The following is a 26,877-nucleotide window of genomic DNA, read 5'->3' as shown; positions in this document are numbered from 1 at the left end:
TAAACCCAATGTATTTTAGAAACACTATGTGGAAAATTTCTATTTCTGGTAATGGTTAGGTTATTTGGACCATTATTCTCATTGAAAAACAACTAGAAAAGCTGAATTTGATATTAAAACCATATTCTTTAAAGAAACTAAGAATCACAAAAATTTAAGGAATGATCAGGCCTAAACTCCAAGGGATGGCAAAACCTACACAGGTAATTAGCAGGGAAGTTGCTTTTTTCCTAAGGGGCTTTTGCTAATGTTGGAAATTTTGAATTTATCTTTTGACAGCCTTCTAGGATAAGGACAAAATTCAAAGAAAGCCTGTGGCTTGAAGGAATGAGGAATCTCACAGGAAACCTTTCCTACAATAAGCCAGACACACAAATCATAGATTTGAAAATAAAATACATAGAATTTCTAGAATTAAATAAAATACAAAAGCTATAATTAACAGAGTGGATGAGTGAAATAGCAGTATAAACAAAGAATTAGGGAATTAGAAAAAGGACCAGAGATAAAATTGTCCACAGCACAAAGGATGGAAAATACTAGAAAGAGTTAAAAAAAGGAGAAAGAATAAGAAGGTCCATTCTATCTTATATGTAAATAATGTGATGGAAGGAATTTTTTAGAATACATATTAGAAATCATTTTACTGACATGATAGCTGAGATTTCACAGGACTAGTGAAATCTAACCATCCAGTCACCTCAAATGCTTATATAGATACATTAAAGGAATGTGCATAAAACATAAAGAACATTACATAAAACTTAAAAAAATATCTAAATGCATGCAAAGGAGGAAAAATACAGGTTATCACCAAAAGAATTACACTAGGATTTATAGTTAACTTCTCAGTAACAGGAGCAACTGGATGAATCTTATTTTCAATGTTCTAAAAGAAAATAACTGCCAACTTAAAATTTTATACCCAGTGAAAATTTTATACCCAGTGAAAGCTGCAGAATGAATGTCAAATAAAGACGTTTACACACAGAAATGAAAACAAACAAACAAACAAACAAAATCCAAGGAGTTTACCATGAGTAGACTCTATGAAAGGAACTTCTAAAGGATGTAGCAGATAATGATCCCAAATGGATGATCTGAGACACAAGTATCCAGCTAAGAAGTTTGTGAATATAAAGATAAATCTAAATGAATGCTGCCTATATAACACAAAATAATAATGTCTTGTGGGTGTAGAAATCTATATAACTAAATTTCAAAAATAAATCAAGAGGAGACAAATGGTGTTTAAAAAACTGTTTTAATGTTTGAATATTGCCCAAAGGAAGTAAAGCATGACTAAGCTTTACTTTAAAGAAAATAATGAATAGCTATATATATTTTTAAAAGGCAATTCTTCACATTGATAAAAATTAAAAGGAAATTTCTTCCAACCAGAAAAATAAAAAAACCAAACCAACGGATGGATCATCCAGTACTTGACAAAAGTAAAACTGGTAAGCATCCAGTTTGTACTCTTTGGTCTGGCTTTTATGAGAGGGCCCAATGAATGCTGGCAGAGAGAATGCACATTTTTCCAGAGGATCAGAGAAGGCACAAATGAATCATGGAATACAGGAGCATCTACTTTAAATCCCTAAATTGGTCTCTCTCTGAACACTGGGAAGGCAGACTGAAATAACTGCGTGTAGGGTTCTACCTCAGGGCCCAGTGGTGGGTCTGACAAGACTAACTTCACCCAGAGGGATGAGACACTCACCCTGTTACAAAGATGTCAGAGGAGAAATGAGGAAAATCAGTCTATATTCCCCTGGTGAAGAGGGGGGGAGGGGGAAACAACAGTAGCTACATGATGAAATGTTCTTTGGGTAGAAATTAAAATGCCCTAAAGCTTCCTGGAATTCTCTCTTGCTGATGAGCTCAATTAAAACAGAAAACCTGTGTTCTAAGAAGCATCAAAGACAAATTAAGCGTCAGAGAAAAAGCAAATTACATATTTATCGACTTTTATGAGGTTATGGAGATGGTTCATTAAAAAGTCCCCTGAAAAGATGATTCTTCTCATAATGATAGCCCATAGCTGCAAAATGATCAATAGATATTGGAAGAACCACAGCAGATTCAGGGCAATTCCTGATTAATGATGCTTCAACATATTAAACTAAATCTCTTTGAAGTGTTCAAGAAAAAGGCAGATATCTTTTTCAGAATGAATCAATTCTGAGTCACACACAACCACAAAAGGTGTTATTTCTTTGCACTGGCAGTTGGGTCCTTGAGTTGTTTCTAACACTGTCTGTACACATAAGCTCTTTCCTGCTGACTTTGGCAAACCCAAGTATGGAAATCCCAAGGAAAGCAATTATGTCACTGAGTTGAAAGACTGGTTAGGGTTTATTGCATTCATCTTAAGAATTCTGAAGGTATAGATTTTAAAAAAAGGACACTTTGAACGAATCTAAAAACAGCAGCCATTCAAAGACTGAATCAAATACCTGGCTGCAAATAAACATGCAGTTGAGCATATCTCCAGAATTTAGATCTCTATTGACAAGGTGCTGAGTATTCTTTCTTAAGAACTTAATAAATTTCCGTGGGATTTACGTACAGGAATGTACAATATAATGTTATGCCCAATTGAGGGCCAAAATGTTTCTATTGTATAAGTTGCCTCTACGGATCATTTACTTCCAGTTTCCTCAACTCTCTCAAAAATTACACACAAAAGAAACAGACTTACTGAATCTCCTTTCAAATGTGAAAAATGGATTCTACACATAAGCTTTCACACTGGGAGGGGGCGGAGGAAGCTTGCTAAATTTGGTCCCCTACCAAATACATATCAGCAGGATGAAAGTTCTTGCCCATGAGTGGAAATGAAATGGATTTTTAACCTGGTTTTGCCTGAGGCACCTTATTCTGTTCTGTTGTGCAAGGGTAAAAACGTTTGGAACTTGAGTTGATCCTTCAAGATCGTAAGCACATGGTTGAATAAAAGGCTATATTTTCAATTAATCTACATCCGTTAACTAGCTCTAAATCTAGCTAGAATTCCTTGCCTCTGAAGAATGGTTGTTTTTGAGCAACTGGATTTTCAAATTTCTTTGGTCAAAAAAAAATTTTATACTTGTTAGTTCACTTTTAAAGGAACTGTTTGGTTACCAAACACTTGGAAAATCACACAGATTGTGATTGTGGTTCAGGAAAACTGCAAATAGTGACACTTGGAGAAAAATAGGAATGGAAAAAGGGCATCTTCCTTGTTTAAGTGGAGGTTAAGAACAGAAAGTACATGATCACAATCATTAGAATAAGTGTATGAAGAGGAAGAAAATGATTGTAATCAACAGTACGGCAAAAGCCACTAATGAATGGGAAGAAATATGATGCCATGTAGTGCATGATTTGCTGTAAGTGAAAGATTAGCCTTTCCTGGTTTCTAATTAAAAATTGCTTATCCCACCTGAAAAAAACACTTGAAGGAGGAACTTTATTCTCTTCGGCAACTTCTGGCAAAGTTTGTCATCTTTCCTCTTCATAAAATTCAGTTCAGTTCAGTTCAGTCGCTCAGTCGTGTCCAACTCTTTGAGACCCCATGGACTGCAGCAAGCCAGACTTCCCTGGCCATCACCAGCTCCTGGAGCTTGCTCAAACTCACATCCATCGAGTTGGATTCATAAAATTGCAGCTATCTTAATATTACCTACTACATTGTCAACTCAATTTCCTTGTCCAACATTGAGTGATGAAACAGTTTATAAATTTCTACATGTCATAAAATCACCCTGTCTTCTCATCTTTCTGACTGAATGGAACTCACTCAATTAACCTTTCTCTTAGACACTGTTGGTCACTTTCACTTCCTTGAGTTGCCCCTCTTTCTATTTTGTTTCTACTTTTGTTAGTTTCCCTCACATCTATGTCAGGTTTTAAAGGGCATTCCAATACTGGATGTGAAGAGGGATTATTTCAAAGCCAGTGCTATTCTATTTTTGGTCCACATCCAGTAGTTACATGAGCAAGGAGGACTGCTCTTCGGGCCTGGCCTTTCACTTGCTCAGTTAGCCATCCTGTGTTTTGGTCCTCCATTTGAAAGGCACTTGACCTTATTGTTTTATTCCACTGATAATTAGTGCTCCTTCTGGTCACGGTCATTTCCCTTTATTAGTCACTGTGCCTACAATATTAAAAATCATGGTTTCTTATTACAGTGTGGTTCCAAAGCACATGTCATGCTGTCAAAGCACAAAATTTTTAGGCCCTGAAGAACACTTCTCAATAAATGCTTTAGTTGGACATAGAACCAATGATCTTCGAGGGCAACCTTCAAATCCAGACACAATAGGATGGTCATTAAGAGCAACCTCATGAGTGAAAAGCAAAGAGAAACCATTATGGTACCTATTTGCAATAAAAAATAAAGACAACTGAATGACTAAAAATTCATAAACACTTCAGATCTTTTTCTAAGGGGCCAAGAAAGAAATGGAAACTTGTTGTACATGTGGTAGGGCACACACAGTTAATTACCTACCTAATTGGTGTCTCTCCTCTTAACAAGAAAACATCAGTTTTGTTCAGAAGCCTGGTGAGTGTGGAACTGAGGAGAAAGTGAACTTCCTCTCCCCTTCTGGGTAAGTCCTAATTACTTTAAGCCTATCATGAAAATTACACTCTCCTGCTTGTAATTAGTTTAGGAATGGGCATATGACACAATTCTAGCCAATGAGGGGAGGCCTATTGAGGAGATTTAGGAAGTTTTCCTCAAACTTATAATCAGTTACAAGATGAAGACTATTTGCCTTTGAATAGTTTTATGTAAGGCTGTAATGCATGGAGCTATGGCAGCTATCTTGTAACTGTGGGTTTGCAGCCTGGGGATGAAAAGCAACAATATAAAATAACACAGGTAAAATTCTGAAAATACTCTGATTCTTGATGAGGTTATTCAACCACTAAATTAACTATTCTTGAACTTTCATCACCTTTGAACTTCCAGTAATGTGATTTACTAAACATTATTGCATAATCCAGTTTTAACTGGGTTTTCTGTAAAGTTGCTGCTGTATGCACACTGACTGATATATTATCCAACAGTTATTTGGTCTAATGTTTGGTTATATTAATGAAGACATTTACTACTGAATTTGATTTTAATCATGGTGAACCAGAGCAGTAACATAAAACCTTTGTAGAGTTATTTATACTGAGACTTAAACACATTTGTGATTGCATTTTATTTATGAGTAAAGTGGGCTTCTGAGGTGGTACTAGTAGTAAAGAATTTGCCTGCCAATGCAGGAGGCACAAGAGATGTGGATTTGATCCTTGGATCAGAAAGATCCCCTGGCGTATGAAATGGCAACCCACTCCAGTATCCTTGCCTGGAAAATTCCATGGGCAGAAGTGTGCAAAGAGCTGGAAATGACTGAGCACACACACACACACACACACACACACACACACACACAGAGTAGTTGACATTTTTGGACAAAAATGAAAATGAAGCAAAACTGTGTGGGAATAACAATGTTTTCCAAGAGAGATTTTGTAGAAATATAAAAATTGGCTAGTGAAATATCAATCTTAAGCTAAGTATATCATACCAGTGTACAAAGCAATGACAAATTGGAATTCAGACAACATGGATTGAAAATGTATGTATTTGAATATATCACTGGGGACTCATTATTGTTAAGGCATTTCTGAAATTTCAGTTGAACTTTGATCTCTTGTTCCAAACATTTGCAGTTCATGGGGTTACAAGGAGTCGAACACACCTTAGCAACTGAACAAAAACATAAATCTTTTTAAACATAAATTTTTTAACATAAATTTTAAACATAAAACATAAATATTCATGAACATAGAATATTAAATATTCTTAGCCACCCTCTCAAGTCGATTATGCATTAGTAAGGTGGAATACATTTTAACATAATTTTAGACATTGCAATGCTCTCTATTTAGGATTGATTTTATTTTTTAAAAGCTCAAATGTTTGGAGCAAGACATCCAGGTTTGACTGAAATTTCAGAAACACCTTAACAATAACGATTCCCCAGTTATATATTCAAATACATACATTTTCAATCCTTGCTGTCTGAAACAGTATTAAATTGTGTATTTATATAAAAATATAAAAATTAACAGCATGCCTCAGTAATTATTAATTCTTGGGTTTTCCTCACAGTTAGAGAATCTATATTCCCAAGTCAAAAAACTTTGAATTAGCAACATTAAATAAAAGTTCTGTGCAACAAGTATGAAAGGATAAGAGCAGACACAACCACAAAAATGTATTAATATTTTAAATTAGCCACAAGAAACCTTTAAGAAGTAGACTGATGAATGGACTATTCAAAGAAACAAAAGTGACAGTTGATCTCTGCAGGTACTTAATGGCAGAGCCTGTTAAAGAAGGTAATTTAGAAGGTGTTTACAAGAAGGTATCTTCTGTTAAAGAAGAACAGGAAAACTGAAAAGCACACTTTTCACAAACAGAACAATAGTCAATGACAAATCAAAATTAATGGAATGATCTAAAACTGAGGTTTTGGCTGAGAGTATTTGATTTATATATATTTAGTTTAAATATGTATATTTAAAGTTAATATTCATGAAACAATTGATTTTTACCAAATAAACATAAGGTAATTTTAAAGTGGAGCCCCAATAAACTATTATGGGGAAAAATTATTTTCTTTCTGGTTTTTTTTGTTTGTTTGTTTGTTTTGGCTTAAGAGAATATTTTGTTAGATTAAATACCAGGGTAATTTTGGTACAAGACATCCTCTGCTGGACAGAGCCTGACATTACAATATTACATCATCTGTTCAGAGCTACAGAGGCTTAGCTAACTTCTTTTTTCTTTCCTGGGAGGTAGGGGGTGAGGGGGTGGAGGGGGAAGGTGTGCTTTAAAAATATCTCTGCCTGAGCTGCATCCAAGACTAACTAAAATCAAACTTCAGGATCTGAGTTTCATGTATTTGCAGTTTTTAAAGCTGACCAATATTGGGGAAGGAAATGGCAATCCACTCCAGTGTTCTTGCCTGGTGAATCCCAGGGACAGAGGAGCCTGGTGGGCTTCTGTCTATGGGGTCGTAGAGTCGGACACGACTGAAGCAACTTAGCAGCAACAGCAGCAGCAGCAGCAGTGATGATAAATGCTTACTGAATATTGCTGTCAAGATTTTTTTCCATCATTGAGAAAGTTACATGACTTTCACGTGCAAGAACTGGTCTGAGACTGTGTGAGAGGGATCTATGAACTAGGGAGCTTTTATTCTAATTAAATGGAAAGAAAATGAAGTTACTGTGTATGATTATTTGGTTCAGTTTACCTTGGGCTTTTCATCCAGGATCTGCTGGCGGATTTCTTTGTGTTTCTCTACGAGTTTTTCTTGCCGTTTACTTTGCGCCTCTTCTAACTGTAAGACAGTTACAGAGAAAGTCATTTTCATCTAAACATTCAAGTGAATGTTTTCAGGAAAAAAAAAAAAAAACAAACTTTTCAGATCTCTGGCATGCATTTAACTATTTCACATCCTGGTCAGAACTGTCCTTATAGGAGACATGTAAGTGTTGAAGCTGGGTGATGGGCACACAGGGGTGGGAGTGATATGACCACTGGATATACCATTTTCACAGCTTTGTTAATGTCTGAAAATCTCCATAATACCAATTAAAATTAATTAAAAACCTTTAGAAGTTGTCATCTACCATTGGTGACAACTAAAGTTTCTTTGGGGCTTCCCTGCTGACTCAGTGGTAAAGAATCTGCCTGCCAATGCAGGATATGCGGGTCTGATCGCTGATGTGGGAAGATGCTCTGGAGAAGGAATGGTAACCCGTTACAGTATCTTTGCATGGGAAATCCCATGGACAGAGGAGCCTGGCGGGCTACAGCTCATGGGGTCGCAAAAGAGTCAGACACAACTTAGAAACTTAACAACAGCAGCAACAAAAGGTTCTTTTCAGGGAGGTCCCCTTGACATCATGTTTCTAGGTTCCTGACTCTAGAAAAGATTCTTAACATCTATCTTGAGATGAACCTTTTTATACAGAGGTTTGCAATTAAACTTGCAGAAACACTGATTACACACTGGCTGCTCTGGGCAGTTGCTCGGCTGGGTGCTGGTGATAAAGACTTAGCGTGAAGTGTGGCATTTCCCTCCAGAGACTCACACAGTACTCATCAAACACGGTTTGCAAAAGAGAGGGATTCATGAACACGACATACCCTCTTGATGTACTGCACCACCTCCTGGATGTATGACCGGATCATCTCTGTCTTTTCCCTGAAAGTGAATGACAAAGAAATCATCACATGAACTCATCCATCATCGACAAACATGGGAACTGTAGGTTTCCAGATGAAAGTTTATGGAACTCTCAACTTTCTTCTTACTGCTGCACGGAAGATACAACTTGTCAGCTCTGACAGAGGTCAGGTTCTACCCAAGGCACAAGCTCTATTTTCACTAAATGGCAGGAAGGCTGTCTGACAATATCAGAAGAGAAGATAGAGCTTTTTCCTTAGGGCCTGTGGGCACCTCAGTGCTTCACTGAAAACCCTTACAAAGTGGGTCTTTGGTAGGTTAATTTGAGGAGAAATTTCGCAGATAGGTCTTTGTACGGTTGAGCCGCTGTTATTCTGTATAGGACAATCCCCGAGTAAAAGGTGGGAGAAAGGGTTCTTTCTACTTACTCCTCCATCTGGCTTTTGTCTTTGGATTTTGCTTCTGTTATCTTCTCCTGCCTCTTTTTATCCATTTTCTTCTTTAATTCCTTCTTCTCTCTGAAGACAAAATGGAAGCAAAAGGGAAAAATGGTCAATTCAATAGCAATTTGTACTTAATACATTTACATATACAAATCCAATGTAAGAGAATGGAGGCTTACTTCTCACAGATTTCTTTGAGCTTCTTTAACTGATTATTCTGACATTCTTCAGCAACATCAGTCAATTTTTGAATAAGCTGGCGGGGGCGGGGGGGTGGGTGGAGAAAAAAAACACGCCAGGTGGCTATTTTACATGATCACAAGCAAAGCACCCTTTCCCTCCCCCACCCCACATCAAACAGTATCTGAGGTTAGAAAAATCTGTGATTGATGTTTCTGTGCTACGTGTGCTAAGTCACTTCAGATGTTTCTGACTCTTTGAGACCCTGTGGACAGCAGCTCACCCAGCTCTTCTGTTCATGGGGTTCTCCAGGCAAGAATATGAGTGGGTTGCCATTTGCTTCTCCAGGTTAGCAAGAGTAAAATCGTCAAACATTTTACAACACATTGGTAATAAGGAAATAATTTTAGACTATACATTATCTAGGTTTTAATATGTAATTCTTACTATCTCTTTCTAATTAAACAGGATTTCTTAGATTATTGGGCTTGCTTTTGCCAAGTGCAATGATAGCTAACAGTGTGGACCCAGGTACCAATTCCCACTCTATGACCTACTAAAACTATGATTTTGGTCATAGAGCCTCCATTTCCTGAACCCACATTTTCTTGGTTATAAATGAGATAATCAATGCCTTTCTATCTTGGAGGTACTATGAAGTTTAAAATAAAAGTGAGTGTGATACAAATGTAAGTTTGCCGAGGTCCAGCCCTGGCTGATCCAGGGAGTTCGAAGGGGAGACAGTGTCGGCGATTAATTTAAATATTCATCAGAGATATAAAGAGTAATAGAATGAGGATAGCTCAGTAGGAAAATTCAGCGGAGAAAAGAGGCCGAGTAGCTTGGTTTACGTGGAAAATCAATATAACCTGTGACATCAGGTTAGCTCTGACCATGGAGGCCACAGGCGCCCTCTCGAATAGCGGAAGGTGCCCCACCTTAGGCACCTTCTCTAGTGGGTCTTAGAAGCCCAGGCAAATAAATGGTCGCAGAGGACCTCCACGCTCCATATGGAGACTCAGCCAGAATGTGAAAAGAAAGAATGACATGGGGAGACCAAGCTTCAGTGAGCAAGGCCCGTAGCTTTATTTTCAACAGGGGCTTTTATACCCTAAGTTGCACATAGAGGATAATAGGAGATGTGAAATCATGCAAAGTCAGCAGTCTTTGATCCTTATCGAAACCAGGGTTTCTTTCCTGCAAACTTATCTTACACAAATGGTTTAGGTGATTTACATCATCTTCTGGCCAGAAGGCCTATTAACATTTTATGACTCTTGACAAAGGTTTGTCAACAGTAAGACTTATTTTCTCTAAGAGTAATTATTTTAAGGTTTGGCACCATCCTCTGAAGGTGTTAGATAAAGTTGCATTCCTATAGGGCAGAGGTGCAGTGGGTTTACAACAAAGGAAAAAATTTATTACCTTAAGGGTCTAAAGTTTTTAACACCAAGGCCACTACTTATTTTTTCTACATACCAGGTATATTAATTAATACACATTCAAGGATACTTGGCAGCAAGCATTGGCTCATCAATGAAATCCTTTACTAGTTTTATTCTGACAGTTTCTAACTCTCTGAGAGGCTCTAAGCTATTTGAATATCTTCCCGTGCTTCCCATGCCTCTCGAGGCTGGGAGACTGAAAACAATCCTATACATAGCTGTAGGAGTCTGGGTAAACTTGTCAGGCGAGTCAGAGAGCTATCTGAGGGGTTTGGATTTAAACACTCCTAATGCCCAGGAACTTTATTAACTGGAGCTGTAAGTTAACTCTTTATCAGAGAGAGCGAGATGGTGGTGGGGGACAGCCCCCAGTAAAGTCAGAGGTGAGAGCACAAAGCAGTAAAGTAGGCAGACTCTGGTTTTGGGGGGTAGATGCTCGAGAATATCCAGGGGGACTCCTGAGGCTCGATCCCGCTTTTGCATATGTCGAGCCTCCTTCCTCATGACCTTTGCCATGGGTGGAGGTCCTCATGCTGGCTCCCGGCATAAGTTATAATCAACTGTGATTTATAATTCTTGGTTTCCAGTTATTATTCATTGCTTAATCACTTCAAGGATGATACGAGTTACCCATCTTGGAAACTGATGTTTTGTATCCTGTGTGGGCAACTTCCAAAGAGCACTGGAAATTCTCTTCTGTGCTACCATTTTGAATTTTGTCTTGCATTTATTTGCTTACCAGACTAAGATTCAAGAGGGCAGTGGCTATGTTTTCAAATCCCCAGCTCTCCACAATTTCTAGCTTTCAGTAGGTGCTCAATAAAAGCTTGTCAATTATGGGAGAGTAACTGTGCCTTCCAAGCACTGCTCTTTCTTTATTCTACATGAAGAACCTATGGAACCTTCTGCCATTGCTTAGGCAGCAGTAGCACCTGGACTTAAGCCTTCTTACTGGTGCACCAAATAGATGGTGTGGACTTCCTGTTGAACATTTACCCTGTTCCCCAGAGATGGAGATTCTCATATACAGCTGCCATTTATATATATGCCGTAGCTACAACAGTAAGGCAATATAATCATAATGCTAGCAAACTTTCATTGATAATTTACACATGCCAGGCACAGTTTGATAAGTTTTAAATGTACTAACTTATAATATTTAACTTATTCAGTCTTAAGAGTTGTCCTATGAGGTCATATTGACACATGAGACTCAAATTTGGGGCTCAGGGCCACAGAGAAGTACTTGGCAGAACTGGGGATGTGTGTGTGCATGCATGCTAAGTCGCTTCAGTTGTGTCCAACTTTTTGAGACCTTATAGACTGTAGCCCATCAGGCTCCTCTGTCCATGGGATTCTCCAGGCAAGAATACTGGAGTGGGTTGCTAGGCCTTCCCTCGGGGGATATTCCAGACCAAGGGATCAAACCTGTGCCTCATTATTTCTCCTAGCAGGTAGGTTCTTTACCACCAGAACAACCACCTGGGAAGAGCGGAACTTGGTACAAACCCAGATAAATTAGGCTCCCAAGCTTGTGGTTGTCACCACTTTCCCAGGCCACCTTTTTGTTATGATTTTAGAAATTGTTTTTAATAACCTCTTCTTATCTGAAAGAATAAAAGAAGCTGAGGGAGAAATTCTTTTACAGAATTGCCATAAAGAATCCACATTAACATGAAATTGAATGCACTCATCCGTGAGGCAGATTAAATCTGAACAAATATTAACTGGAGCTTGGGGCAGCAGAAAACCTATTTGATCATTCAAAAGACAGTACCTGATCATGACTGTCACAATTAAAGAAATCAAGAAATATTACATCCTGCTAATGCTATTTATCAAATGAGTTAGATGTAAAATCCCACTGCAGACTCTTGCCATTTCCTTGAGGATTCTCACAACACCTCTATTCTAACTGAGAGGTACCCACAGGGCTTTCCCCTCCACAGGGGACCTTCCTCCTCCCCAGTTCAGCCCAAGGAATTACCGAGGGTAATCCAGGGATCCCCAACCTTGGTGGCAACATCAGAATCTCTTGTGAGCAACTGCTTGAAAACACAGATTTCAGGGCCTGTTCCTAGGCCTATTGCCGCTACATGTTTAGGGACAGGGCTGGGGAATCAGTGTTTTCAAAGTCTCTGTTGATTCTGGATTCTTTGCCAGATATAGGGGGTCTCAGGGGTCTCTCATTTTATAGCCCCTGCTAAGTCTCTCAGCAGTGCTTCTGAATTCAGTGATATCCATGCTTCTGCTGCCATGTTCTCATCTCCAACGTTCAGCCTCGTCCAGGATCATTTCTCGATTTTGCCAGCTCCTGCTCACATTTACAGCTCCCTCCCACCCTCTTTCTCAGCAACATCAACATCCAGGCAGTGAAGCCACTGAGCCTGAGATCGCTCAGCCCTTCAGCTCACTCAGTTCTGAGGTTGACTTCCATCTGTGTTCAGCGCCCCCACAGCTGCCAGCACCGACCTCCCTCCCGTGCGCTGCACACCCTGGCCTTCCTCCTTGCTCCTCCCTTGGACCATCTGCACTTGCTGCTTATTCTTTTCAGAGCTAGTTCCCACCTCCTGTGCTCCCAGAACACACACATTCATCTAAACTATTCAAATCAGCCACCATTCAGCAAATATTTGTCAAATGCTTACTTAATACCCGGCATTATTCTAGAAACTCTGAGCTATGCATTGGCTTTATAGATCCTGCTACTTGAAGTGTGGGACAGGATTCATCAGCATTGGCACTGCCAGAGAATGCAACAAAAAATGCAAGTTCTCAGCCCCTACCACTTTAGATTAAATAAAGATCTGCATTTTAATAACATTCCCAGGAGATTCATGTGCACGTTATTGAAGAAGACGGAAACAGTGTAGAAACTGTTATGGGTAGAATGTTGTGTCCCTCCCAAATATCAATAAATATATTGAAATCCTGACCCTCAATGTAAGAGGTGGGAACTTTGGGTGATTAGGAGCCTTCATGAATGGATTAGTGCCCATAATTATAAAGCACCCCAAGAGCTCCCATACCCTTTGCACCACATAAGGACACAGAATAAACCTCTCTATGAACCACGAACTGGGCTCTCTCCAAACACTAAATCTACTGGCATCTTAATGTTGTACTTCTCAGCCTTCAGAACTGTGAAAAATAAATGTGCGTTGTTTAAGCCACCCAGGCTCGAAGGCACCCTTTCAAATTCCCTCTTCTCTGTCTCAAAAGAGCTGTGAAACTTTATCTTCATTGTCTTCATTACCCCAAACTCAGCTAGCTTCCTCAACCCCTGAGGCAGGGATAATGCTTTCTTCCTTGGTGGTCGTGAAAGCTGGAGACGGACATGCGATTCCACATGCACCACGTCACAGGCTCTTGGTTTCCTTACCCCGCCTTCCCTGAAAAAAGGGGCTCCCCTCGCATTGCTTCCCATCTTCCCCCCTGCAGGAAGACCACCATTTCACTTTCTTCTCTCAAACTTTCTTCATATTGGACACACTCTTTCCTTTTGCCTAAAAACACATCTCTATTTTCTTATCCTCCAGAGCACTGAACTTTTGTTCCATCTTTGACTTTCCTTTTCTTTCTGTGCCTAAAATGGAAGACTGGCGGCTGCTTCCACAACTGTAATGCCCCACCTCACACCCTTCAACCCCACCATCTCGCTTCCACTCCAACCATTGGCATTTACCTGATTTCGCTTTAAGATTACAAAAACTCTTTTGTTATTGAACTCATTGGCCAAGTCTCAGTAGTGAACTTTTTATTATTCTAGAGATCCACAAGTTTTTTTAGTTCACAGTACCCTTAAGATCTCAATAATTTTTTCATGGCACCCCTAAGCCAAAAAAGAAGGAACAGTTCCATTTATCAAGAGATTAGGTTTAAATAACTCAATAGAAGTGCTTTGAACAGATTCCAATAGATGCTGCTGTTTCTTTCAAAAATGCAAACATCTCACAATGCCCTTGTGAGTTCAACATGGTATCTTGTGGTGCCACAGCACACGGTTTGGGAATCATGACTTTATCTTCTTGATAGTATGTCAGCTGCCAACCACTCTCATAAGAAACTCTCTTCTCTTCCTTTACAGGATCTTCAACATTTCCCACATCAGTCTTCTCTGACTCTTTTAACTGCTTCAGTACATTTTTGTGTCAATGGCCTTTGAGCATCTCTAGCTGAGGACAGCTCCCCAGCATCTCAACATCTCTCATAGAAGATGAGTCATCGTATTTTCCCATTAGGTATCATCACTCAGTTTAAAAAGTGTACATTACATTTTACTGGCCCCTTGAGTGATTTCCCCATCTAGTGAGTCATGGGAATTTGTTCATTTATCTCGTCATGAAGTATCTCTTAACTTTGTGTTCACAATACTCTGTGCAGATTCTCATTAATCCTATCTGGACTTGGCAAGCATTCCTTCCTTGCCTTCAGTCTCTTCTGAATTTTTCTACTCCATACCAAATTGCATTTTTCATATGTCCCAGAGTCTTAACTGGCTATCTATCCTCAAATATGTTATCTGTTGTTGTTGTTCAGTTGCTTAGTAGCAACTGACTCTTTGTGATCCCATGGACTGCAGCAGGCCAGCCTTCCCTGTCCTTTACCATCTCCCAGAGCTTGCTCAAACTCATATCCATTTTTGGATGGGTGCCATCAAACCACCTCATCCTCTGTAATCCCCTTCTCCTCCTGCTTCAATCTTTCCCAGCATCAGGGTCTTTTTAAGGACTCAGCTCTTCGCATAAGGTGGCCAGAGTATTGGAGCTTCAACTTCAGCATCAGTCTTTCCAATGAATATTCAGGATTGATTTTTTTAGGATTTACAAGTTTCATGTCTTTGCAGTCGAAGGGACTCTCAAGAGTCCTCTCCAACACCACAGTTCAAAGCAACAATTTTTCAGTGTTCAGCTTTATGGTCCAACTCTCACATCCATACATGACTACTGGAAAAACCCAGTTTTACTAGACCAACCTTTGTCAGCAAAGTAATGTCTCTGCTTTTTAATACGTGGTCCAGGTTTGTCATAGCTTTTCTTCCAAGGAACAAACATTTTTCAATTTCGCATCTGCAGTCACATCTGCATTGATTTTGGAGTCCCCCCCAAAATTCTGTCACTGTTTCCATTGTTTCCACATGTATTTGCCATGAAGTGATGGGACCGGATGCTGTGATCTGTTTTTTGAATGTTGGGTTTTAAACCAGCTGTTTCACTCTCCTCTTTCACCTTCATAAGAGGCTCTTTAGTTCCTCTTCACTTTCTGCCATAAGGGTGGTGTCATCTGTATATCTGGAGTTACTGACATTTCTCCCAGCAATCTTGATTCCAGTTTGTGTTTCATATAGCTCGGCATTTCACATGATATACTCTGCATAGGAAGCATTACTACAAACAAAGCTAGTGGAGGTGATGGGATTCCAGCTGAGCTATTTCAAATCCTAAAAGATGATGCTGTGAAAGTGCTGCACTCAATATGCCAGCAAATCTGGAAAACTCAGCAATGGCCACAAGACCGGAAAAGGTCAGTTTTCATTCCAATCCCCAAAAAAGGCAATGCAAAAATGTTCAAACTACTGCATAATTGCACTCATCTCACACACTAGTAAAGTAATGCTCAAAATTCTCCAAGCCAGGCTTCAGCAATATGTGAACTGTGAACTTCCAGATGTTCAAGCTAGTTTTGGAAAAGGCAGAGGGACCAGAGATCAAATTGCCAACATCTACTGGATCATCAAAAAAGCAAGAGAGTTCCAGGAAAACATCTATTTCTGCTTTATTGACTATGCCAAAGCCTTTGACTGTGTGGATCACAATAAACTGTGGAAAATTCTGAAGGAGATGGGAATACCAGACCACCTGACTTGCCTCTTGAGAAACCTATATGCAGGTCAGGAAGCAACAGTTAGAACTGGACATGGAACAACAGACTGGTTCCAAACAGGATAAGGAGTATGTCAAGGCTGTATATTGTCACTCTGGCTATTTAATTGATATGCAGAGTACAGCATAAGAAATGCTGGGCTAGAGGAAGCACAAACTGGAATCAAGATTGCCAGGAGAAATATCAAGAACCTCAGATATGCAGATGACACCATCCTTATGGCAGAAAGTGAAGAGAAACTAAAGAGCCTCTTGATGAAAGTGAAAGAGGAGAGTGAAAAAGTTGGCTTAAAGCTCAACATTCAGAAAACTAAGATCATGGCATCCGGTCCCATCACTTCATGGCAAATAGATGGGGAAACAGTGGCTGACTTTATTTTTTGAGCTCCAATATCACTGCAGATGGTGATTGCAGCCATGAAATTAAATGATGCTAACTCCTTAGAAGGAAAGTTATGACCAACATAAACAGCATATTCAAAAGCAGAGACATTACTTTGTCAACAAAGGTCCATCTAGTCAAGGTTATGGTTTTTCCAGTAGTCATGTATGGATGTGACAGTTGGATTATAAAGAAAGCTGAGCACCAAAGAATTGATGCTTTTGAACTGTGGTGTTGGAGAAGGCTCTTGAGAGTCCCTTGGACTGCAAGGAGATCCAATCAGTCCATCCTAAAAGAGATCGGTCCTGGGTGTTCAGTGGAAGGACTGATGTTGAAGCTGAAACTCCAATACTTTGGCCACCTTATGAGAAGAACTGACTCATTTGAAAAGACCCTGATGCTGGGAAAGATTGAGGACAGGAGTAGAAGGAGATGGCAGAGGATGAGATGGTTGGGTGGCATCACTGACTCAATGGACATGGCTTTTGGTTGACTTCAGCCGTTGGTGATGGACAGAGAGGCCTGGCGTGCTGTGGTTCATGGGGTCACAAAGAGTCAGACACAACTGATTGACTGAACGGAACTGAACTGAACTGTTCCTGGGGTTCTCAAGGCAAGAATACTGAAGTGGTTTGGCATTCCCTTCTCCAGTAGACCACATTTTGTCAGAACTCTCCACCATGACCCGTCTATCTTGGGTGGCCCCACATGGCATGGCTCATTGAATTTCATTGAGTTAGACAAGGCTGTGGTGCATGTGATCAGATTGGTTAGTTTTCTGTGATTGTGGTTTTCAGTCTGTCTTTCCCAAAGAAAGGCAATGCCAAAGACTATTCAAACTACCGCACAACTGCACTCGTCTCACACACTAGGAAATTAATGCTCAAAATTCTCCAAGCCAGGCTTCAACAGTACATGAACTGTGAACTTCCAGATGTTCAACCTGAGTTTAGAAAAGGCAGAGGAACCAGAGATCAAATTGCCAACATCCATTGAATCATCAAAAAAGCAAGTGAGTTCCAGAAAAAACATCTATTTCAGCTTTATTGACTATGCCAAAGACTTTGACTGTGTGGATCACAACAAACTGTGAAAAACTCTTAAAAAGATGGGAACATCAGAACACCTGACTTGCCTGTTGAGAAATTTGTATGTAGGTCAGGAAGCAACAGTTAGAACTGGACATGGAACAACAGACTGGTTCCAAATAGGAAAAGGAGTACGTCAAGGCTGTATATTGTGACCCTGCTTATTTAACTTATATGCAGAGTACATCATGAGAAACACTGGGCTGGATGAAGCACAAGCTGGAATCAAGATTGCCGGGAGAAATATCAATAACCTCAGATATGCTGATGATACCACCCTTATGGCAGTGGTGAATGTGAATGTGAAGAAGAACTAAAGAGCCTCTTGAGGAAAGTGAAAGAGGAGAATGAAAAAGTTGGGTTAAAACTCAACATTCAGAAAACTAAGATCATGGCATCTGGTCCCATCACTTCATGGCAAATAGATGGGAAAACAGTGGAAACAATGACAGACTTTATTTTTGAGCTCCAAAATCACTGCAGATGGTGACTGCAGCCATGAAATTAAAAGACGCTTGGTCCTTGGAAAAAAACTTAGGACCAATCTAGACAGCATAGTAAAAAATCAGAGACATTGCTTTGCCAACAAAGCTCTGTCTAGTCAAAGCTATGATTTTTCCAGTAGTCATGTATGGATGTAAGAGTTGGACTACAAAGAAAGCTAAGCACTGAAGAATTGATGTTTTTGAACTGTGGTGTTGGACAAGACTCTTGAGAGTCCCTTGGACTACAAGGAGAGCCAACCAGTCAATACTAGAGGAAATCAGTCCTAAGTATTCATTGGAAGGACTGATACTGAAGCTGAAACTCTAATACTTAGGCCACCTGATGCAAAGAACTGACTCATTTGAAAAGACCCTGATGCTGGGAAAGATTTTAGGCAGGAGGAAAAGGGGATGACAGAGAATGAAATGGTTGGATGGCATCACTGACTCTATGGACATGAGTTTGAGTAAACTCTGGGAGTTGGTAATGGACAGGGAGGCCTGGCATGCTGCAGTCCATGGGGTCTCAAAGAGTTGGGCACGACTGAGTGACTGAACTGAACTGTACTGACCCTGACCTTGGTGATAGTTCTGGTGCATCATGTCCAAGCCATGGTCTGTCTTGTTGAAAATACTTTTAAAACTACATAATTTTGATATTTAACAAGCTAAGCTTTTAGGAACAAATGCCTTATTGTGAAATCCAGGCATGTGTTTTTTTAATGTGGCTTTTGTATGCAATTAATGAAAATAGTATTTCCCTAGCATCCCAAAAATGTGTTTTAAAAAGGATAATATCTGTGTTTAATATGACAAATGTCCTTCCACTCTGCTCAGTTTCCCTGTGTCTCCCCAACACTCCCATACTATAGACCCTTCCCTGTAACATTCTGCCTTTTCCAGCTGTTTTTAAAAACTCTTACTATAATTCTGCTCTTATAGCATTTACTGTTTTCATTTAAACTTCTTCTACTTAAATTCCAGGAGGCAGAGTGATTAATATTATAAATTTGTTAATAATACTGGTTTTCCAGTAGTCATGTATGGATGTGAGAGTTGGACTATAAAGAAAGCTGAGCATTGAAGAAATGATACTTTTGAATTGTTGTCTTGGAGAAGACTCTTGAGAGTCCCTTGGACTGCAAGGAGAGCAAACCAGTCAATCCTAAAGGGAATACATCCTGAATATTCATTGGAAGGACTGATGCTGAAGCTGAAACTCCAATACTTTGGTCACCTGATGTGAAGAGCCGACTCATAAGAAAAGGCCCTGATGCTGGGAGAGACTGAAGATGGGAGGAGAAGGGGACGACAGAGGATGAGATGGTTGGATGGCATCACTGACTCAATGGCCATTAGTTTAAGCAGGCTCCAGGAGTTGGTGAAAGACAGGGAAGCCTGGCATGCTGCAGTCCATGGGGTCACAAAGGTTTAGACATGACTGAGTGACTCAACAATCACAACATTGTCGGACTCACATTAAACTAGCAATGAGATTACATCTATGCATATATTTTCTGGTAAGGAGAAGCCTGTGTGCTGCTTTGGAAAGGAAAAATACTAATATACAGGCTTCCCTGGTGGCTCAGCAGTAAAGAATCTGCCTGTAATGCAGGAGCGACAAGTTAGTTCCATGGGTCAGGAAGACCCTCTGGAGAGGGAAGGGCAACCCACTCCAGTATTCTTGTAGGGAAATCCATAAAGAGAGGAGCCTGGCGGGCTACAGTCCATGGGGGGTCACAAAAAGTTGTACACAACTGAGTGACTAAACAACAGCAACAATAATACTAATATACAGAGAAAATCAGGAGAGAGAGAGGTAGATAGGCAGACAGACATAGAAAGAGCTGTAAGTGATTTCTGGCAAGTGTCTGTCCACTCCTTCCCTCCTCCCTTGTCAGTCCTTTTAGGTCAGTCCTTTCTTACATGATCTACTCTGTGTAATTTTATAGTATATACTCATCTTGTCCAAGTCCAATATAGGTTTCCAACACTTGCAACTGAGAGAATCTTGACAAAAATAAATAAATACATAAAAATTTCACCTCTTAAACCCTAAATAAGATGAAGGACTCTTTGAGTATTAGGCCTAGGATTTCTATTGCATGAGGCATGAAAACTGAACCCAGAAGGATTTTTCACACAATAATCGAAGTGCTTTTTAACTAACCTAAGGGTACCCTCATTTCAATGTATTTTTAAGCAGACAGGCTCTACTCAAAGAGCCGTTACATCATATATTAGTCACAAAACTCACCGAAGATAGAAAAGAACAAAGGATTAGTTTAGAATTCCTAGGGGAGAAAAATCAGGAGAGTACATAGTAAACTGAAATGCAGTAAATAACATTTAATTTTAACTTTTAATATGATTTTTTTTCTGACCCAAAGGAATAGACACTTTTAAATTATTTTGCTTATTTATTTACCACTCATGACAACTCTCCTAGTTAAGTATTCCAAACCTTCTAAGGAATGAAAAAGAAAAGCCCTGGGGAATATAATGTCATGCTTATTCTCAGCTCCATGCTGAGTTTCACTTGGTTTAGTCATTTGAGGGTGAAAGAATGGTTTCCAAGGAGAATAATAATTCCTTAACTCTAACTGGAAAGGGATTAAAAGAAAAAAGTATGTGGACAGAAATTGCCATGTTTGGAAACTCTTCTAAGAAGGATAATTTGGGGAAGTGGGCAAAGAGCCAACTATAGAATGTTCATGATTGCGCTCAGTTTTGTCCAACTCTTTGTGGCCCACGTACTGCAGCCCACCAGGTTACTCTGTCCATGGAATTTAATGCAAGTATACTTGAGCAGCTTGCCATTTCCTACTCCAGGGCTTTTTTCCAACTTAGGGATCAAACCCACATCTCTCGTGTCTCTTGCATCACAGGTGGATTCTTTACCACTGCACCATCTGGGAAGCCCAATAGAATGTTCATCCTTCAGGAAAACTCATTTCCCTTCTCCTTCCACTCACAGCTGGGAGAGAGAGCCCCTACTCTTGCCTTTTTAGAGACTTTTTTATTTTATATTGGAGTATAGCTGACTAACAATGTTGTGATAGCTTCAGGCCACGGCAGACTGACCCAGCCATGCATACACATGTATCTATTCTCCCCCACACTCCCTTCCTGACCAGGCTGAGCAGACCTCCCTGGAGAGCACTTTCTTTTGTGCTAGTCAAAGCATCCATTCTGAGCTCTCACCATAATTTTTTTTTCTATGAAGAATTAATTTATGTTGCTTTTAAACTAAATAACAATCTATGTATTACATACATTATTGATAATTTTAAAACAAGAGGAATGTTTATACTGGGATGTAAACTGGCTTTTCAAATTGAGAAATATTCATTTATTCATTCCACTTGTATTTTCTGAGCACCTATGATGTGCTGGATACTGTGTGATGCTCCAGCTAGGAGCTGGCGGACAAGTCCTGTCCAGGTGGAGCTCATTTCACCCACCAGCTCCCTTTTCTTCTCCAAAGAAGGAGAAAGTCTTGGACTAAATGAGCAACCATCTTGATCATTTCTGAGGCAGTCTATCATACCTATGAAATTAATTTCATTTTATATTTCCATAGCTAAACAGAATTTGGAGCTGCTCATTTGAATCTAAAGATTTAAACAATCCTTGAAATTTCCTTTTTTACTTGCTGGGCAAAGCAAAAAATGAAAATGAAAATCTGATCGCAACTCCTAATCAATGTCAATAAGTTGGCCTAATGAATCTATAACATTTAAAATTATTTTTCACTTTTGAAATATACCAAAGTAAATGTCAGTTTCTTAGTTTCTGGGAAATGTAAATGGGTCAATGTAGCATACTCCCTTGAATGATATTTCTGATATTCTTTTATGAGGCTATCAACTGGAAATGCTTTGATGCATGAGACAGGGTGCTCAGGGCTGGTGCACTGGGATGATCCAGAGCAATGGGATGGGGAGGGAAGTTGGAGGGGGGTTCAGGATGGGGAGTACATGTACACACATGGCTGATTCATATCAATGAATGGCAAAAACCACTACAATATTGTAAAGTAATTAGCCTCCAACTAAAATAAATAATTAAAAAAATTAAAAAAAGAAAGAAAAAAATCAAGAAATTTGGTAAACAAAACTCTGAATGAAGTTGAGATGTTTTATCACTGTAGATGATGCTTACATTTTGCTATCTTAACTCTTGAGCCTTGTTTCCTCATCAGTAAAATATGGCATCTAAATGATCGCTAAGATTCCTTTGATAAATTATAAAATTATGTTATTCTATCATTATAAATTTTTTTTTAGAATTCAATGATGATTTTAAAATGTCCTAAAATAATAAAAGTAGATATTTATGGCCATGAAATATTTATTTTAATGATAAAGGGAATTTATGTTATGATAAAAGTTTCATTAAAAATAATTTATATATAGCTTTAAGTAAAAATTTATAACAAGCAAAGACTTATCCCTTTGTAATTGTAAAAGACTAATGAACTTACTTGTAAGAGTTTTGAAAAGTTGTTGAAACAACTATTTTTGATTTAATTGAAAGAAAAAGATTGCATAGGATCAAATCAGTTGGAATCATCACATCTGGTTAAACCAATTGGAAACAAAAATCCAAACCACCAAAATTTTAGGATAAGGCTTCACAATTCTGAAAGATGTCAAGACCATTTAATTTAGAATAAATGAAACAAACAAACATTGCTTATCAGTCAGATGTGGGAAAACAGCAATAACCTTTCAAACTGGAGGTTTTCAAATAATTAGCAAAGGAGACATGCCTAAAAGAGGCATGACTTGTCCTATGGATCATAACTGAAATAATGCAATAAATCAAGGGCTTAATATTTCAATGTGTGTATTCAGTCCCTCGGTTGTGTCTGACTCTGTGACCCCATGGACTGTAGCCTGCCAGGCTCCTCTGTCTGTGGAATTTTTCAGGCAAGAATACTGGAGTGGGTTGCCATTTCCTACTCTAGGGCATCTTCCCGATCCAGGGGTTGAACCCACGTCTCTGGCGTCTTCTGCATTATCAGGAGAATTCTTTAACACTGCACTGCCTGGGAAGCCCTTAATATTTCAGTAGTCCATTTGAAAGCTAGACCTAGAAGATCTGCCCATGAAGATAAACAGCACAGCATGTCAGCTCCTTTTTTTCTTAATGCAAAATACATCATTTCAAACATCTCTCACTTACCAGATGGAGTGCAATGAGTCTTGTAATTCCAGAGGGCACAAACTAAATTATCAGACTTGCGGATTCTATTTTGGAATTATCCTTTCAGCAAAATTTCTTCTGTTCTCTAAGATCCTTTAAGTTGGTATAAGACAAGACTATTATTTTCTTTGCCTTGGGGATGGGTTCTGTTTACTGACTCTTTTCCCTTCATCTTACCTAAGTAGTTATCAGTTAACACAAAAAATACACTGACATATTGTGCACACACACACCCACAACAACAACATTTGCTTATTGATTTAAACTGAAATCCCTAATTATCATTTTAATAGATATGAGAATTGAATGATCTCTGAGTCTATAGAAGTCAGAGGGAAACCAGAAGTCAGAGGGAAACCAGAAGTCAGAGGGAAACTTAACCAGTATTCTTGTACAAACTTTTTCTTTTAGAAATAAGGATACATACACTTAAAATGGTGAAATGATTTAGCTCAAGCTGCATAACTAAAAATGGAAGCCATGTCTTCTCACTGTAAATCTTGTGCAAACTGTCCTTTGATAAAGAATGGTGACTATGTTCTAGGCACGGTGTTAGGTTTTCTGTGGATTATTTTATTGACTCTCACATCCAAACTGTGAGGGCTATGTGTTGATTTTTGCAAAGAAAAATGGCCCTCATGCTCCACCATTCCCTGAATTCACTCTTTGCAATGAGTTGCAGGTCCCCTGAAAAAGATACAGTCTATTTCCCTACCCCTGTATCTGGGTGAACCTTACGACTTGCTTGGAGGAAGATGTTATAAGACCTGTCAGGAACTTGCCCCCTTCTGCTTGCTCTCAATTAGAATCCTTTCCAATTTCCATACAGAGAAGCCCAGTTAGCCTTGCTAGATGATGGGAGATGTATGTCAGTCACCTGCCTGGGCCAGCTGACAGTCAGCCAAACTTCAGGAGCAGAGCCTCTAGGTAACTGGCAACTGAACCACAGATCATGAATGAGCTCAGCCAAGAGTAGAAGATCCTTCCAGAGAGTCAAGTTCAAATTGCTTCACAAAGAAACATGGACTAAATAAATAGTTGTTGTTTTAAGTTTTGAGATGTTTATTATGCAACAAAGCTAACGAATATGGATAGGCATACTACTAGAAGGTTCGCCTGTCTTCGCAACTGTGTTCTTAACCATGATGAGCCCCTGAGGGTAGGGACTACATTTAGGCTGGGGCCACAGGAATCCCCCTACCAGTATAAGAGCTGTGGTAGGCCTTCAGTAACTATAGCTTATATGATTACATAAGCATATTTCACACTCTCCAATTTGCCCAACTTCCCAAAATAATAAATTAAAAGACATAGCATAGACTCTGTAGGTCAAAAGAATAAGACAGTCCAACAGAAAAGTAGGCAATGGATATAAATTGTTTGTAGAAAAAAGAAATACAAATGGGCAATACACATATGGAAATATGTTCATTTTTTATCATAATTAAATCAATAGAAATGACAATAAATATCATTTATTTATATATATACAGATATATATTTATCTATATATATTATATATATATAATATATATATATTAAATATATACGGATATATTTATCCATATCTATCTATCTATCTGAGCTTCGCAGGTGACACTAGAGTTAAAGAACCTGCTTGCTAATGCAGGAGACATAGAGACTCAGGTTCAATCCCTAGGTTGGGAAGATCTCTTGGAGGAGGGCATGGCAACCCACTCCAGTGTTCTTAGCACGCACTCACTCACTCACTCACTCAATCTATCTATCTAATCTAGAACAACATCAGTTCAATGAATTATGCAATGATGATCAGGAAGACTGACAAATAAGAACACATTTGACAATTATTTCATTCTTTATTTCACTACTAAAGCCTTTTATTTATTTGTCATTTCTTTTTTGGTAGAGAAAGTAAAGTTTTCAGGAAAGCTAGATCATCAATTTCCCAAGAAAAATGACCTACATTAAAGTCAGAATATTGGAAGAAGACAGATCACACCACCACAGCCACAGCAGATTAGTTACTTCCTGACATTGAAGTTACTCCTGGCACATATAGAACCAGAGACAGCAGAAAATTCAAGATTGGCTTCCAGAAAGGCTGCAGCAGCAAATAATGCTGATAGAAATCATCAGAAAAGAAGATGCTGAGCTCCCTCAGTCTGTAACAGGACATCAAAAATTGCAATACAAGTTTATATTTGAATTCAAGAATTCCTAGCCAATCCATGTATTGTTAAAAAAAAAAAGGAGGGGGGGTGGCTTTTACTAAAAGCAGTGATTTGTGTATATTATCTCACTATTTTTTCTTACAGTTCAATAAAGTGAGGATTATTCTTATCTCCACTGGACAGATGAGAAAACAGAAGCCCTGAGTGGTCACATAGCTACTCGGTGGGGGACTGGTGGCCAGAAATGATGACATTTGACCCCACACCCTCACTCATCACCACTTACACCTTGATGGGCCTTTCCGTTAGCAGCTGGTCAGTATCCACCCAGGGCTTTCACTGTGAAACATAACTTCCATTCCCTAGAGTTGACAGGGAACTGGGGCACTCAGTGAACACTCAGCAGGTGCTACTGTGGGTTTGAGGCCCGAGACTGCTTGCCGATGGGACGGATAGGAGGGTATATGAGAATAATCCCCGCCATGAGATCCACGTGAAGGAAGGAGAAATGAACGGCTTGGAACACTTGGGATACAGAGTATGAGAAGAGGAGGAAAGGCAGGGAGGAAAGCACACTAAGTAAGCCTCTGCAGAGGGTAAACAGAAGGGTGCTGTGAGAGGGGATGCCCCTGAAAGGGAGAAAGGGGAGGGAAGACAGAACAGTGGGTCTAACCCTGTGGCAACTGAGAAGCGACCCCATGGATGTCACTGTAAAACCTCTTTTCCTTGAGCTGTGGGTATTGTGCCTTGAAGGTGATGCTGGGGCTGATTCTGAAAGTAATCAAGAACCCTAAGAGGGACCCCCTAGGAATTTCTCTTATCAAGCTCACATTTAAAATTAAGACCTTATCCTAATGGTGCCAGGGTCAGCCTATGGCAGCTGATGAAAAACAGGTAGGTTAGAGCAGATTCCCCAAACATAAGAGTTCTTTCCTGAACACAGAGCCTTCACTGGGTTCCACAAACCCCCAAGATATTTATGAAAATTTTTCAGAGGGCGCAAACACTTGAATGGGGTCAGAGAACTGACATCTTTATTTTCACTTATGCCCAACTGAAAGTGTTTGCTTCTATCATATGAACACAGGCAGGAAATCACAGAGGGGATTTCTATAGCATCTGTCCCCTTTATGACTAAGAGATAACCATTCAGCTTGACGGTCAAGGTGTGAGAAGTAGAGACAAATTTTCTATCTCAACCTAGAACCTTATGCTTATTCTAAAATGCATTTTGAGAAAAGGCTCTAAAACCTGTTTCTCTAACTTTAAAGTATAGCAAGTCACCTGGGCATCTTATCAAAATGCAAATTGTGATTTAGCAGGCCTGGGGTGGGACCTGAGACTCTGCATGTCTAACAGGCT

General features: G+C 39.3%; 1 protein-coding gene across 2 annotated transcripts in view; it reads right to left on the bottom strand.

The window, feature by feature from the left end:
• The window catches only part of PLCB1 (phospholipase C beta 1), an 856,639-nt gene that overhangs the window by 93,441 nt on the left and 736,321 nt on the right, over positions 1-26,877 (bottom strand). For both annotated transcript variants that reach the window (XM_019972864.2, XM_070801935.1), the window contains exons 28-31: positions 8,869-8,945; positions 8,675-8,764; positions 8,207-8,264; positions 7,308-7,394 (exon numbers count right to left, since the gene is read on the bottom strand). In XM_019972864.2, coding sequence (XP_019828423.2) covers positions 7,308-7,394; positions 8,207-8,264; positions 8,675-8,764; positions 8,869-8,945 — 312 coding nt within the window. The remainder of the gene's footprint in view (positions 1-7,307; positions 7,395-8,206; positions 8,265-8,674; positions 8,765-8,868; positions 8,946-26,877) is intronic.

This window comes from Bos indicus, chromosome 13 (assembly GCF_029378745.1).
Source record: "Bos indicus isolate NIAB-ARS_2022 breed Sahiwal x Tharparkar chromosome 13, NIAB-ARS_B.indTharparkar_mat_pri_1.0, whole genome shotgun sequence".
Taxonomy (NCBI): Eukaryota; Metazoa; Chordata; class Mammalia; order Artiodactyla; family Bovidae; genus Bos; species Bos indicus.
This window is presented reverse-complemented; position numbering and strand designations above follow the sequence as displayed.